The sequence below is a fragment of the Alosa sapidissima genome, chromosome 11 (genome assembly GCF_018492685.1).
Source record: "Alosa sapidissima isolate fAloSap1 chromosome 11, fAloSap1.pri, whole genome shotgun sequence".
In the NCBI taxonomy this organism is placed as follows: Eukaryota; Metazoa; Chordata; class Actinopteri; order Clupeiformes; family Clupeidae; genus Alosa; species Alosa sapidissima.
Window position 1 is genome coordinate 3,786,253 of NC_055967.1, and position 12,106 is coordinate 3,798,358.

Here is a 12,106-nt window from a genome sequence, read left to right on the forward strand (position 1 = left end):
GACTACAAAACAGTATCCCTCACCTGTTGAAATATAATTTTACCTTGAAATATAAACAGATCATAAATCAGTTGATTAAAAATTAGGAACTGAAGTGTCAGATGTGGATCACACTTTGAAGGTGTTGCACTGTTTCCTTTAAGGGTCTGGACTTTGAACAGAAGCGTAAACACACACTTCTTGTTACCGTGGAGAATGAGGTTCCTTTTGCTGTACCTTTGAGCACATCCACTGCCACTGTCATAGTAGAGGTGGAGGACGTGAACGAGGCGCCTGAGTTTGTGCCTGAACAAAAACTCGTCAAAGGAGCAGAGGACATGTCTGTTGGTACTGTGATAGCTGTGTACAAAGCTAAAGACCCTGACACCGCTAGAGAACAAACAGTGAGGTGTGAATGTGTGCGCACACAAACACACACACACACACACACACTCTCTCTCTCTCTCTCTCTCTCTCTCTCTCTCACACACAGACACACTCACACACTCTCTCTCTCTCTCTCACACACACACACACACAGACACACACACACACACACACACACACAAACACACACACACACACACACAAACACACTCAGATAGACATACAGTTAATACACAGATGAATACACATCCACATATAAAGAGACCTTCTTCCATCATAACTACCTTTCCCTTGCAGTAAAGAAAGGCAGGGGGAGTGTATTTAGCATTTTTCAAACTTGAAGTTCATTTGAAAGGCTTTATAAAAACCTTAGTTAGAACACATTAGAGTACAGAGTGCAAGAAAAATAAAATCTAGTAGGCCCTACTATAAGTCTTATAGAAAATTACCGGTTGAAAAATATCAAAGGTAAACTCAAACTACAATTGTTTATGGTCTCTGTATTTAGATTTAATGCATTGTACACACACACATACACACTCTATATTGTTTAATCTGATGTACAGATATAAGATGTTGTCAGACCAAGCTGGTTGGCTGGAGGTGAGCCAAGACTCTGGCCTGGTCCGCGTGAGGAATGCAATGGACAGAGAGGATGCGCTGGTCAAAGATGGAAAGTACACTGTCATCGTCCTCGCCTACGACAATGGTGAATATTACTGTGACAGACTTGCACTCTGTTCCAATTCATTCCACATACTTCTGTCAGTACACTTTAAAGCAGTGCGCTGTATGCATTGTGTGCAAACTCACGTAGTGCATGAATTTCAACAGGGTAGTGTCATCTCAAATTAAACTCCAACTCTGTGCACTTAATGGAAATGATTATTGCAACATTTAAACAACGTTACTGGTGTCCTCTATTTGACAGTAACATAGTCATACTTTGTCAAAACATGAACAGTTTAATGTTATAACTTGTACATAAGTGTTGAAAATGGTCCCTCCCCTTTCACTATGTAGCCAAGATAGCAACCGGTATGTAACTACCTAAACTTCCAAACTTATCTATCTTAAATCTCCTTGTTACCATCTACTTTCTACGGATTTACTGGCTACCGATTATATCTCGTGAACAAACTCTTGCATAAACTGTTGTTGCTCGAGGCTTTGGATTATCGGACTCTATAACCTTGATCGTCAAACTTTTCTGTCTAACGTTAAACGTGGGCTGCAAATAATACCGGGCCAAGGAAACGATATCTGGAAGAAGAAAGCATCAAATTCCTTCTAACGTCTCTCAAAACTAGTGACTCAATATAAAAGTGAGATCTTCTCAGATTACTTACCCGCTACCTGTGTTCGAGTTATCAAGGAACTGCACGATATCGCTGTTGCTAGTCAACTAGCAAACAAACGTTTAAAAAACAGTTGACACCGGCGAGCCCTCGCCGCGACACGATGCCTCCCCTCAGCTGTGCACCAGGCTGCGACTCATGCGTCCTTCTCAGCGAAAAGATAGTGGAACTCGAAGCCAGAATAGCGACCCTCCATCAGATTGAGAAGGATGAACAGTTCCTCGACACCATTCTCTCCGTAAGTAACGTTACCTCTCTTACACACACAAATGCCAGATGCCCTGATTTCACTCTGTCCTCCAATACTTTAACCATGCCATGCACTAATGCAACTTCTGTCCCTGTTGCCTCTCCCCGGCCTCTGCTGAGAACCAAGCCTGCTCTGCTGGCCAGCTCCACTCCACACCAGCCTGAGCCATGGCGTAGAAGCAAGCATCACAAGCACGGCAGACGGTCCGGACGGCACCCAGGCCCAGCCCAACCTATACGACTGGAAAATCGCTATGCCATTCTGACCGAGGATGAGGAGCCCCTCCAGCCCCGAGACAACCATCCTGGTCCCTCCTCAAAGTCGGCGCCCCCCCGACCCCCTCCTCCCCGGACCTCATCAACCTCCACCCTGGTCATCGGCAGTTCCATGGTTAGAGACCTCTGCATTCCCCCATCATGTAGCGGTCCCTCCAAGGTCTACTGCTTCCCTGGTGCCAAGGTCCTTGACATCCAGCAGAAACTCCCAAGCATCCTGGCCCGCCACACCAAGGTCAACAACATCATCGTACACGTGGGCACGAACGACATCAGAGATAAGCAGTCAGTAGCACTGCAGGAAAACTACAAAACTCTCATCACCACTCTGATGGGCACAGAAAAACGCTTTGTCATCTCTGGGCCTCTCCCTACCTACAGAAAAGGTGCTGAGAGATGGTCCAGACTGTTCGATCTCCACACCTGGCTCAAACGCTACTGCGCTTCCCTAAGCATCCCCTATGTCAACAACTGGGGCTTGTTCTGGGAGAGGCCCAGTATGCTGAAGCGTGATGGTCTCCACCCAAACCAACATGGAGCCAGGCTACTCTCTGACAACATAGCGTCCACACTGAGACATTGACATTCTGTAGAAAATATTACAGATTCACGCCCCCCAGGTATTGATTCGAATGGCATTATACATGTGGATGAGTCTGAGAATGTTTTCTGCAGGGTAACATACAATACTACTACCATAGATCAAGCTGTGTCATGCAATAGCATGACTTATGCTTATAGTTCTATTCCAACGTTGATTTCTACCCAACGTATAGTAAAAAGAAAAGACAAATTTAAAACTAGAAACCTAACAAATATTCTTTCCATACCTCAGCATATTCCTCAAAAGCCAGAGGCATTTTCAGCTAACATGGGTTTACTAAATATAGGTGCACTTACTACCAAAACCTTTGCAATCAATGATTTTATTAGTGAAAAAAAATTGGATTTTCTGTTTCTTGTTGAAACCTGGCTGACTTCAGACAGCGAAGCTGTTCTTGTTGAGACTTGTCCCCCAAATTATAATTTCTTCCACTCAATTAGACAAGGCAAACGAGGTGGTGGAATTGCCTCCATTCTCTCAAACAAATATAGTTGCACACGAGTCAACTTTGGCGAATTCGCTTCCTTTGAGTATATTGCCCTCACTCTGAAGGCTGACCCAGCTGTACTTCTATTAACCTTATACCGCCCTCCTAAACTATGGACTGGCTTTCTCGACCAGTTTTCTGAACTTATGTCGCTCATCATCACTAGCTATGATCGGATAATTGTAAATGGCGACTTCAATATTCATGTCAATAAGACAACTGATGCTAAAGCCAGTAAGTTCCTTAATGTGTTGGACAGTTTAGAGCTAAAGCAGCATGTTACAGGACCCACCCACAACCTTGGCAACACCCTCGATCTAGTCATTTCCAGAGGGATAGAAGTCACAGACTTATCAGTAAATGATATAAATATGTCTGATCATCATTGTGTATCTTTTAATATTGTACTACATACTCCAAAAATTCATCCCGAAATTGCAATCAAATCGCGACTCTTGGACATTAGAGCAGAACAGCAGTTCATAGCTCTTATAGACTCCATAAATTTAGATATTTTACATCATCCCATTGATCAAATGGTAGAGGCTCTCAATCGTGAATTAGGCGCTCTGCTTGACAGAGTGGCACCCTTAAAGACTAAAAAAAGGCCCTGTAGCAAACTGACACCTTGGATGAACGAAAATATCCATGATCTAAAAAGATCATGTAGGAAAGCTGAGAGAACATGGAGAAAAACTAAGTTACAGGTTCACCGTGCCATTCTAAAAGAAAAAATTGCAAATTATAATAGAGCTATTCGGAATGAGAGGAGGAACCACTTCTCTAAGGTAATTGCTGAAAACAGTGGAAACTCTAGGGTGTTGTTCTCTACCATTGATAGGCTATTGCATCAAACACCTTTTGATACACTCAGTCAGGCATCCTCTCTAAGATGCGAAGAATTTGCAGACTTCTTCAAAAACAAAGTCATTTCTATAAGGGAGGCTATTGGTAACACAAGTAATATGTTTGATAGTACACCCAAAAACAGCCCCCCAAAATTAAGGTCCTTTAGCACTATTACTCAATCTGAGCTTGGTAAAATTATAACTCAAACCGGCTCCTCAACATGTGTTTTAGATCCAATCCCTACTACATTCCTCAAAAAAGTATATGATGGCTTAGCTCCCTTTTTTCTCAAGGTAATAAATACCTCATTAGAAACAGGTATATTTCCAACTGCTTTTAAAACCGCTGTTGTGAAACCTTTACTTAAAAAGTCAAATCTTGACCATACCAATCTGAGCAACTACAGGCCTATATCAAATCTATCGTTTTTGAGCAAAGTACTTGAAAAAGTTGTTTGTAATCAGTTAAATACCTTCCTCAACGAAAACAGTATCCTTGAAAAATTCCAATCAGGTTTTAGATCAAATCACAGCACAGAAACGGCTCTAGTAAAAATAGTCAATGATCTCAGACTAGCTACCGACTCAAACAAAGTCTCAATCCTTATTCTTCTGGATTTGAGTGCGGCATTTGACACCATTGATCATAGCATCCTAATTCACCGCCTTGCGAAGTGGGTGGGTCTCTCTGATAATGCTCTAAACTGGTTTCAAACCTACATTACTGGCAGAGATTTTTATATCAGTCTAGGAGATCATGTATCTGAAAAACATGACTTGCCTTTTGGTGTGGCCCAGGGGAGCTGCCTTGGTCCCCTGCTATTTTCTCTATATATGCTTCCATTGGGAAACGTCATAAGTCAACATAATGTAAACTTCCACAGCTACGCAGATGATACCCAATTGTATCTTTCTGTTGAGCCAACTAACCCAGATGGCCTTTGCTCCCTCACTGCATGCCTAACCTCCATTAATCAGTGGATGAGCAAAAACTTTTTGAAACTAAATGATGACAAAACAGAGGTACTTCTGGTTGGACCAAAACTAAAGCGAGATATTATTCTTAGTAATCTGGGGAACTTGGCACACCAGGTCAAACCAAAAGTAACAAGCCTCGGTGTCATCTTAGATGCAGAGTTAAGTTTTAAGCCCCATATCAGTAAAGTTACTCAGACAGCCTACTTCCACTTGAGAAACATTGCCAAAGTGCGGCCCTTTTTAACTCAACAAGATGCAGAAAAACTAATTCACGCCTTTATCACTAGCAGGTTAGACTACTGCAATGCACTTTTCACTGGTCTTCCCAAAAAACATCTAAAGAAATTGGCACTCATACAGAACTCTGCGGCTAGACTTTTAACTAAGACTAAGAAGAGAGAACACATCACCCCTGTGTTGGCTGAACTGCACTGGCTCCCTATTTCCTATAGAATTGATTTTAAGGTTATGTTAATTACTTACAAAGCTCTGAATGGCATAGCACCTTCATATATCTCTGAGCTTTTAATATCTTATCAACCACAAAGGAAACTTAGATCATCCAATTCTAATCTTTTAATCGTACCCAAAGTGCTCCACAAACAAAGTGGAGAAGCTGCGTTTATCCATTATGCCCCCAAACTATGGAACACCCTGCCTCTGTACATCAAGCAGGCGAGTTCAGTAAATATTTTTAAAAAAGATCTGAAAACATACCTGTACAGGAAAGCCTTTAGTTAACTCATCTTATCCTGTAGACTACATTTTCGGATTATTCTACATCTGCTACTATTGGAGGGCGCAGCCAGCCAGAAGCAGATGGGCTCCCCCTATTAAGTCAGGTTCTGCTCAAGGTTTCTTCCTGGAATATGGGAGTTTTTCCTTGCCACAGTTGCCATATGGCGTGCTTGTGGGGGGTAAGAGGGTTAAGGCTGCCAGTCTTATGACGTCATTTTCTATATTTTTGATATGTTGCTGAGCATATCATAAACAGCAAAGAAAAGTGATTGATAATGACTGACTGACTACTATTGTGTTACATGCTTCAAATGTAAAGCACTTTGAGCTGCATTCTGTGTATGAAAGGTGCTATACAAATAAAGCTTTATTATTATTATTATTAACCGTTGAGGGTGAAAAGACCTGCAGAAGACCTGAAAAGAGTGCACCATCTGGGTACAGCGCAGTTTGTGTTGTCTTAATTATCTGTGTGAACGGACTTATGCACTCCAATGAGGTATTGTAAGTGCAGAAGTACATGGATTGGAACAGAGTGTTGGTCTGCTCAGCCACAGCAGAATTGGGCTGTATGTTCAGCCTGCACAGTCACTGAAGAAACCTCAAGAGCTAAAGGCTATACGATTAGAATAAGACATCTAGTTTAATATTTATACATTTATATTTCTGGGGTAGTAAACTATAGTTGACTTCTCAAGTCATTAAGGTCCTAAACAATAAGTTAAGAGATTTGTTGAAGTATTAAATATTTTTGGTCAAGTGCTGTATTGGTCAAGAATTTGATATGCACATTTCATTTGGCAGAGGCTTTTATCCAAAACAACTCACAGTGTAGATAGACATGTTTCATCAGTATGTGTGTTCTTTGACTCAAACCCATAAGAGGTTGTTAGACCCTTGCTCTCACAGTTGAGCAAGAAGAGCACATACGGTATCACTAGATACGTACAGTAAGCAGCTGTGTTGGGGTTTTACATTAAAATATTGCAAAGTGGTGCAGCACTTACCCATGATGTTCTTCCTGTTGGATTGCCCCACCCCTCCCTGTGGCCATCAGACCTGAACCCTGCCACCGGCACAGGGACTCTCGTGATCGAGATGGGCGATGTGAATGACAACGCCCCCCTGGTGAAGGAGAGGCATGTGCAGTTCTGTTCCCTCGACCCGGTTCCTGTTCCACTCACCATTCTGGATGCAGATGGACCGGGCAACGCCGATCCATTCACGGTCCAGCTGACGGAGGGCAGCCAGACCAACTGGACCTTAATCACCAACTCCAGCTGTAAGACCAGATCCACTGACAAGTCAATGGCACTTTAAACAGTAAATTATCTAGCAAACTCATCGAGACACATACTGGTACTTTCTCTTGTACATATGCATAAACTCTCTCACACACACAGGCCTACACACAGTCTCACACACAGATACAGAGTCCCTGCAGAAAGCGTTTCAGATTCCCATATGCATACACACACACACACTCCTGTCTAACCTTCCTGTGCTCCACTCCTCTCAGCTGGTGTGGTGAGTGTGCGTCCCCGCCGGCAGCTACCCTCGGAGGATTACCTTGTGGGGCTGCGTGTGTATGATGCCCATATGCTAGCGCAGGACAGCTCGCTGCAGGCAGAGGTGTGCCAGTGCAGCGGTGCCGTCACCAGCTGCTTCCACCCGCTGCCACGCTACGTCCCCGACACAGCCTCCCTCTCCATGGCCATCCTGGGTGCCGTGTTTGTCTTACTATGTAAGCCTCCTTGTCTACAAGATCACAGAGACAGACGAGTTCTTACTGCTGTAGCTAAAATGCTAAAGACCTCCTGTCTACACTATCAGAGAGAGATGAGAGAGTTAAAGCTCAGATGTGAGTTCAGACTGCTGTAGCTGAAAGATCAAAGCCATCCTGACTTTTGGTTCATGAGAGAGACATGAGTGTTTCATTCTGTAAAAGATCTGATAATTTCTGCTACTTGGATACTTGGTTGTATCAATTGTATGTAGTGTATTTACATTTTGACAAAATGAAACCTGGTTTCAAAATTATGCTAAAGCAATTGAACAGCACTGTGAAGCTTTCTGTGATAAGCTTACATTTTAGACATTACTGTCAGGCTGTCTGCTACTGTGAGTAAACAAATTATGCTCTTAGAAGAAAACAGTGTGTTCACAGAGTGGACCGTGCACCCAAACTGTTGATGATATAAATAACTGCTGCTAGTCCCGGGACAACTCACCTGAAATGACCCCTGTCCCTATTACCTAGTGCTGCTGCTCCTGTTGATATTCTTCATCAAGAGGAGGAAGAGGGAGAAACAGGAAGTCCTTCTGCCAAAGGAGGAAGTGCGAGACACACTCATCTTTTACAACGAGGAAGGTGGAGGGGAGGACGATCAGGTGAAGCAACAGACACAACCAATCACATTCAACAGCATAAACACAACAATACATTATATGATGTATTCAATCTGTCATAAAACTTAACAAGAATGGAACCATTCAATGTGTTCTTTTGATGTGTTTGTGTGTGTGTGTGTGTTTGTGTGTGTGAATGTGTATGTGTGTGTGTGTGTGTGTGTCTGTATGTGTGCCACAGGAGTATGACCTGAGCCAGTTGCATCGTGGGCTTGATAACCGACCTGAGGTGGTGTGTACTGATGTGGTCCCCACACTCATGCCCGCTCTACCCTATAGACTGAGACCAGAAGAGAACGAGGAGATTGGGAGCTTCATCAATGATGTACGTCATCTGTCACTGTGTGCGTGTGTGTGTGTGTTTCTTTTTCAATTCAAATTCAAATAGAGACTGCAAAGACACACCTCCTGTATTTCAAACACATCTGTGTGTGTGTGTGTGTGTGTGTGTGTGTGTGTGTGTGTGTGTGTGTGTGTGTGTGTTGTGTGTGTGTGTGTGTGAGTGATTGTATGAGGTGTAATCAATTTTACTTTATTCAGTAGTATTCACCGTCCCCTGTGTCTGTCCTCTCCCCCAGAACCTGGCAGCTGCAGACGGTGACCCGGCGGCGCCCCCCTTTGACTCGCTGCTGGTGTTTGACTATGAGGGGGCGGAGTCCATCTGCGGCTCTCTCAGCAGCCTGCAGTCCAGCAGCTCGGACAGAGACCAGGACTACGAGCACCTGCAGCATTGGGGTCCGCACTTCAGGAAGCTCGCCGACATGTATGGAGAAGGCGAGGATGACGACGACGACGAGACATTGCCCGGGAGGAAGGAATGGGTCTGAGGTGTGATCGGCGCTGAGTGTACCAAACCACACCTGACCAACAGGACCTCCACTCCACTGTGGGTGCCTTTCCACAAGGCTTTTGGGAAAAGCAGTCTTGACTGACACTGAGACCCTCATGACCATTACCCTGATCTGAGACAAACTCTACTGGACTACACACTTGACTGGCACTGAGGCCCTTACAATGGGCACTGCATTATCTTTATAGTAAACAGAAATATATATGTAGGCCTAATACAGAACTTTCTCAAAGATATTACTGAGCTACAGTCTACATTAGGAAATTGATGCATTAAGTAATTCATTTTGGGTTCCACGTGGTTTTAGTGACAAAGAAAATAGCTTTTGGTGACTATGGAGGATTGACGTGTATTGTTTTTGTTCAGCGTAAATAGATAGCCTGATAAGGACAAATATACTCAACATTCCAGCACATTCTGTCCTGTCATGACCAGTGTTGGGAGTAATGCATTAAAAAAGTAATGTAATTACAATAATGGATTGCTTTTTGCTGTAATGCAGTAATGTAAGGCATTACCAATACAATTTCAGTAATATTTTACTCGGTACAATTCTTTCTCAGTAACTGAAGTTACTTTGCTTTTTAATCCAAAATTGACAAATGCTCAATTGGCACCAGAGAAGATTATCCAAGAATTAAAAAAAGTCATCTATGCTGGTCCTGGAATTTGATTGCATTGTTTAGATGACTGTACAGTAGAAAGGGAATTTGAGTTATCTCTGCCATTCATCCAACAGACCAAACATGGTTAGGCTATACTTTTCATTTCAAGCAGTGAGAATAACTAAAATGTTGCTTTTACAGACAAAGATCGTAGTCATTATTCTCAAACTATTTGCATTAAGTCTACACCACTGTAAGTGGAAGAAAAGGAAACCAGCAATGATGAGAACCATTTAAAGTCAACATACAATTTCACTATGGCTATATTTTACTATATTAAGTTGTAAGTGACCTTTGGCCTTTGGGGCCTACATTGTCCCATGAGCCATAACTGCAACCATTATATTGTTCTTTTGTTAGCCTTAAGCCTAGCTCAGTCATTATGCCATACCACATCACCTCCTGCCGTCTAATAAGCCACATTGAACACATGAAGATCTACTGAGACCAACACCAAATCCATATTTCCTGTTATTTTGGTGAAAGTAATGTAAACGTAGTGTAATGCCTTACAATTCAAAGACAGTAATATTGTAATGTAACAAATTACTTTGAGATGACAGTAACAAGTAATAAATAATGCATTACACTTTTGAAGTAACTTGCCCAACACTGGTCATGAAATTGGGCCAAAACAGTTTGTGTTGCCAAAGCTATGCCTTACCTGTTTCAGGGGGCCTTTAGAAGATTAGATTATTTTTTATACTCAATATTTATGTACAATTTGCATGAGTGTTACTGTAATGTGCAGGACAGTTTTTGAAGTTGTTTTATCAACATGTTAATGGGTACAGTGTTATGCTTTAGCGGAAATGCTACACATGTTTTTTTTGTTAAAACTAAGGATAAAAAAATCATTTTAATTTGTGAATAGATCTAATAATGAAAGTGCTCATTCAAAGGATGAAAGTAAATAAAGCTATTTTCATGGGTGAATTAACATTTGGAGGTTGTGTCGTGTGGGCCCTGTGTGTCTCCCAAATGTTGCATAGAATGTGTTTACATATCTGTTTACCTGTGTGTTTGCTGAGTATCGGGGACTATACAGAGGGGGGGGGACAGACACGTGTGATAATTATGAATGTTTTATTGGGGCAATACAGACTGCAAACAAGAATACTGGACATATTGTGTTGTAGAGGGAGGGGGGGATGTACTGTAATGGCCAGTCTTTGGTCTGTGTCTGCCGCTGTTTTGTTTGTGATCGGTGGCCAGGATGGACGATCGCCGCCCACGGGGTGGATGACATACAGGTGTAGGCCCTCGGAAGAGTGGATGGCTGCGATGCAGATTGGTGGAGCTCGTAATGGACTGGGAAATAAAAGGGCTCACCAGTATGTGATTCGAGAGTCTGGGGAAGAGGGAGCGACAAGCGAGGCACGGACGACGGACGACTGATCCAGCCATTAAGACGGTGCCGCTGTTCCTGCGCGGCCCTGCAATCCATGTCATCGATGAAGCTTGCCGGCCGCGTCTAGCAGAGGGAAGAGGCTACGAGAGAGGACTGGAGATCGTATGATCGTTAAGACTATTCTGCGCTCTCAAACCGATCTAAAGGAACGGTGATCCCATGTAAATGCCCGTGTGAATGAAGTTATTGCGATTGTTTGCTGCAAAGCGCTCATCGTGGTTGTTTAATCCTTAACAGTGTCAGCAGCAGTGAGTCGAGTGGCGCAGTGCTTCCGGGTTCTCAGGACGGTGACGTCATCACGCCAAGAAAGCGGCGGCGTGCCCACGCCAACCCCATCCCCTGTGAAGGCAAAATAAGAGTCCACTGGCTGTGCTTCAAGCTAAAGGTCCTGTGCTAGTGGATAAAAGACTGTAATTTTCCCCGGCCTACTTGGTGCACAGTGGCCGGGTGAGACTCAGTTTATTTTGATTTTGTGTTTTTTTTGTTTCGGTCAGGAGGGGCCCTGACCGAACGGACATTTTTACTTGTTTGTTTGTGTGTTATGTTTCTGCCTGCATGAATGGGTTCTGGCTTGGGGGGAGGTTGGGAGGCTAAGTTGCTGGTAATGGTCTGGGGATCCGTAGTGTGCACGTGTGCAAATGGTTGTGTGCCATGAACAAGATTTGCTGTGGTACTCTGCTTGATGTCTTGATGTGACTAGGGTTCTGAAACCCATGGTAGCTGATGGTGTGGTTCTACTCACTTGTTTCTAAGATCCTAGCTGTGCTGTGTGACCAATGCTGACCTATTAACCCTTGCCCGAAACCTGTGTGGGTGGAATGCTTTTGACCTGTATGTAATAAAGATTTGTACATTTTCTTAAACATC

The 12,106-nt window shown here is 43.2% G+C and overlaps 1 protein-coding gene across 2 annotated transcripts in view; it reads left to right on the top strand.

Annotated features, from left to right (window-relative positions):
• LOC121723244 (B-cadherin-like) overlaps positions 1 to 12,106 on the top strand; it is a 58,455-nt gene that overhangs the window by 43,218 nt on the left and 3,131 nt on the right. Inside the window, exons 10-16 of one of the 2 annotated variants that reach the window (XM_042108764.1) lie at positions 144 to 388; positions 933 to 1,075; positions 6,962 to 7,186; positions 7,424 to 7,648; positions 8,165 to 8,295; positions 8,495 to 8,638; positions 8,892 to 9,141. In XM_042108764.1, coding sequence (XP_041964698.1) covers positions 144 to 388; positions 933 to 1,075; positions 6,962 to 7,186; positions 7,424 to 7,648; positions 8,165 to 8,295; positions 8,495 to 8,638; positions 8,892 to 9,140 — 1,362 coding nt within the window. In that variant the 3' untranslated portion in view covers position 9,141. Of the gene's footprint in view, positions 1 to 143; positions 389 to 932; positions 1,076 to 6,961; positions 7,187 to 7,423; positions 7,649 to 8,164; positions 8,296 to 8,494; positions 8,639 to 8,891; positions 9,201 to 12,106 lie in introns of those variants that run through there. The other variant, XM_042108766.1, reaches the window with a different exon arrangement.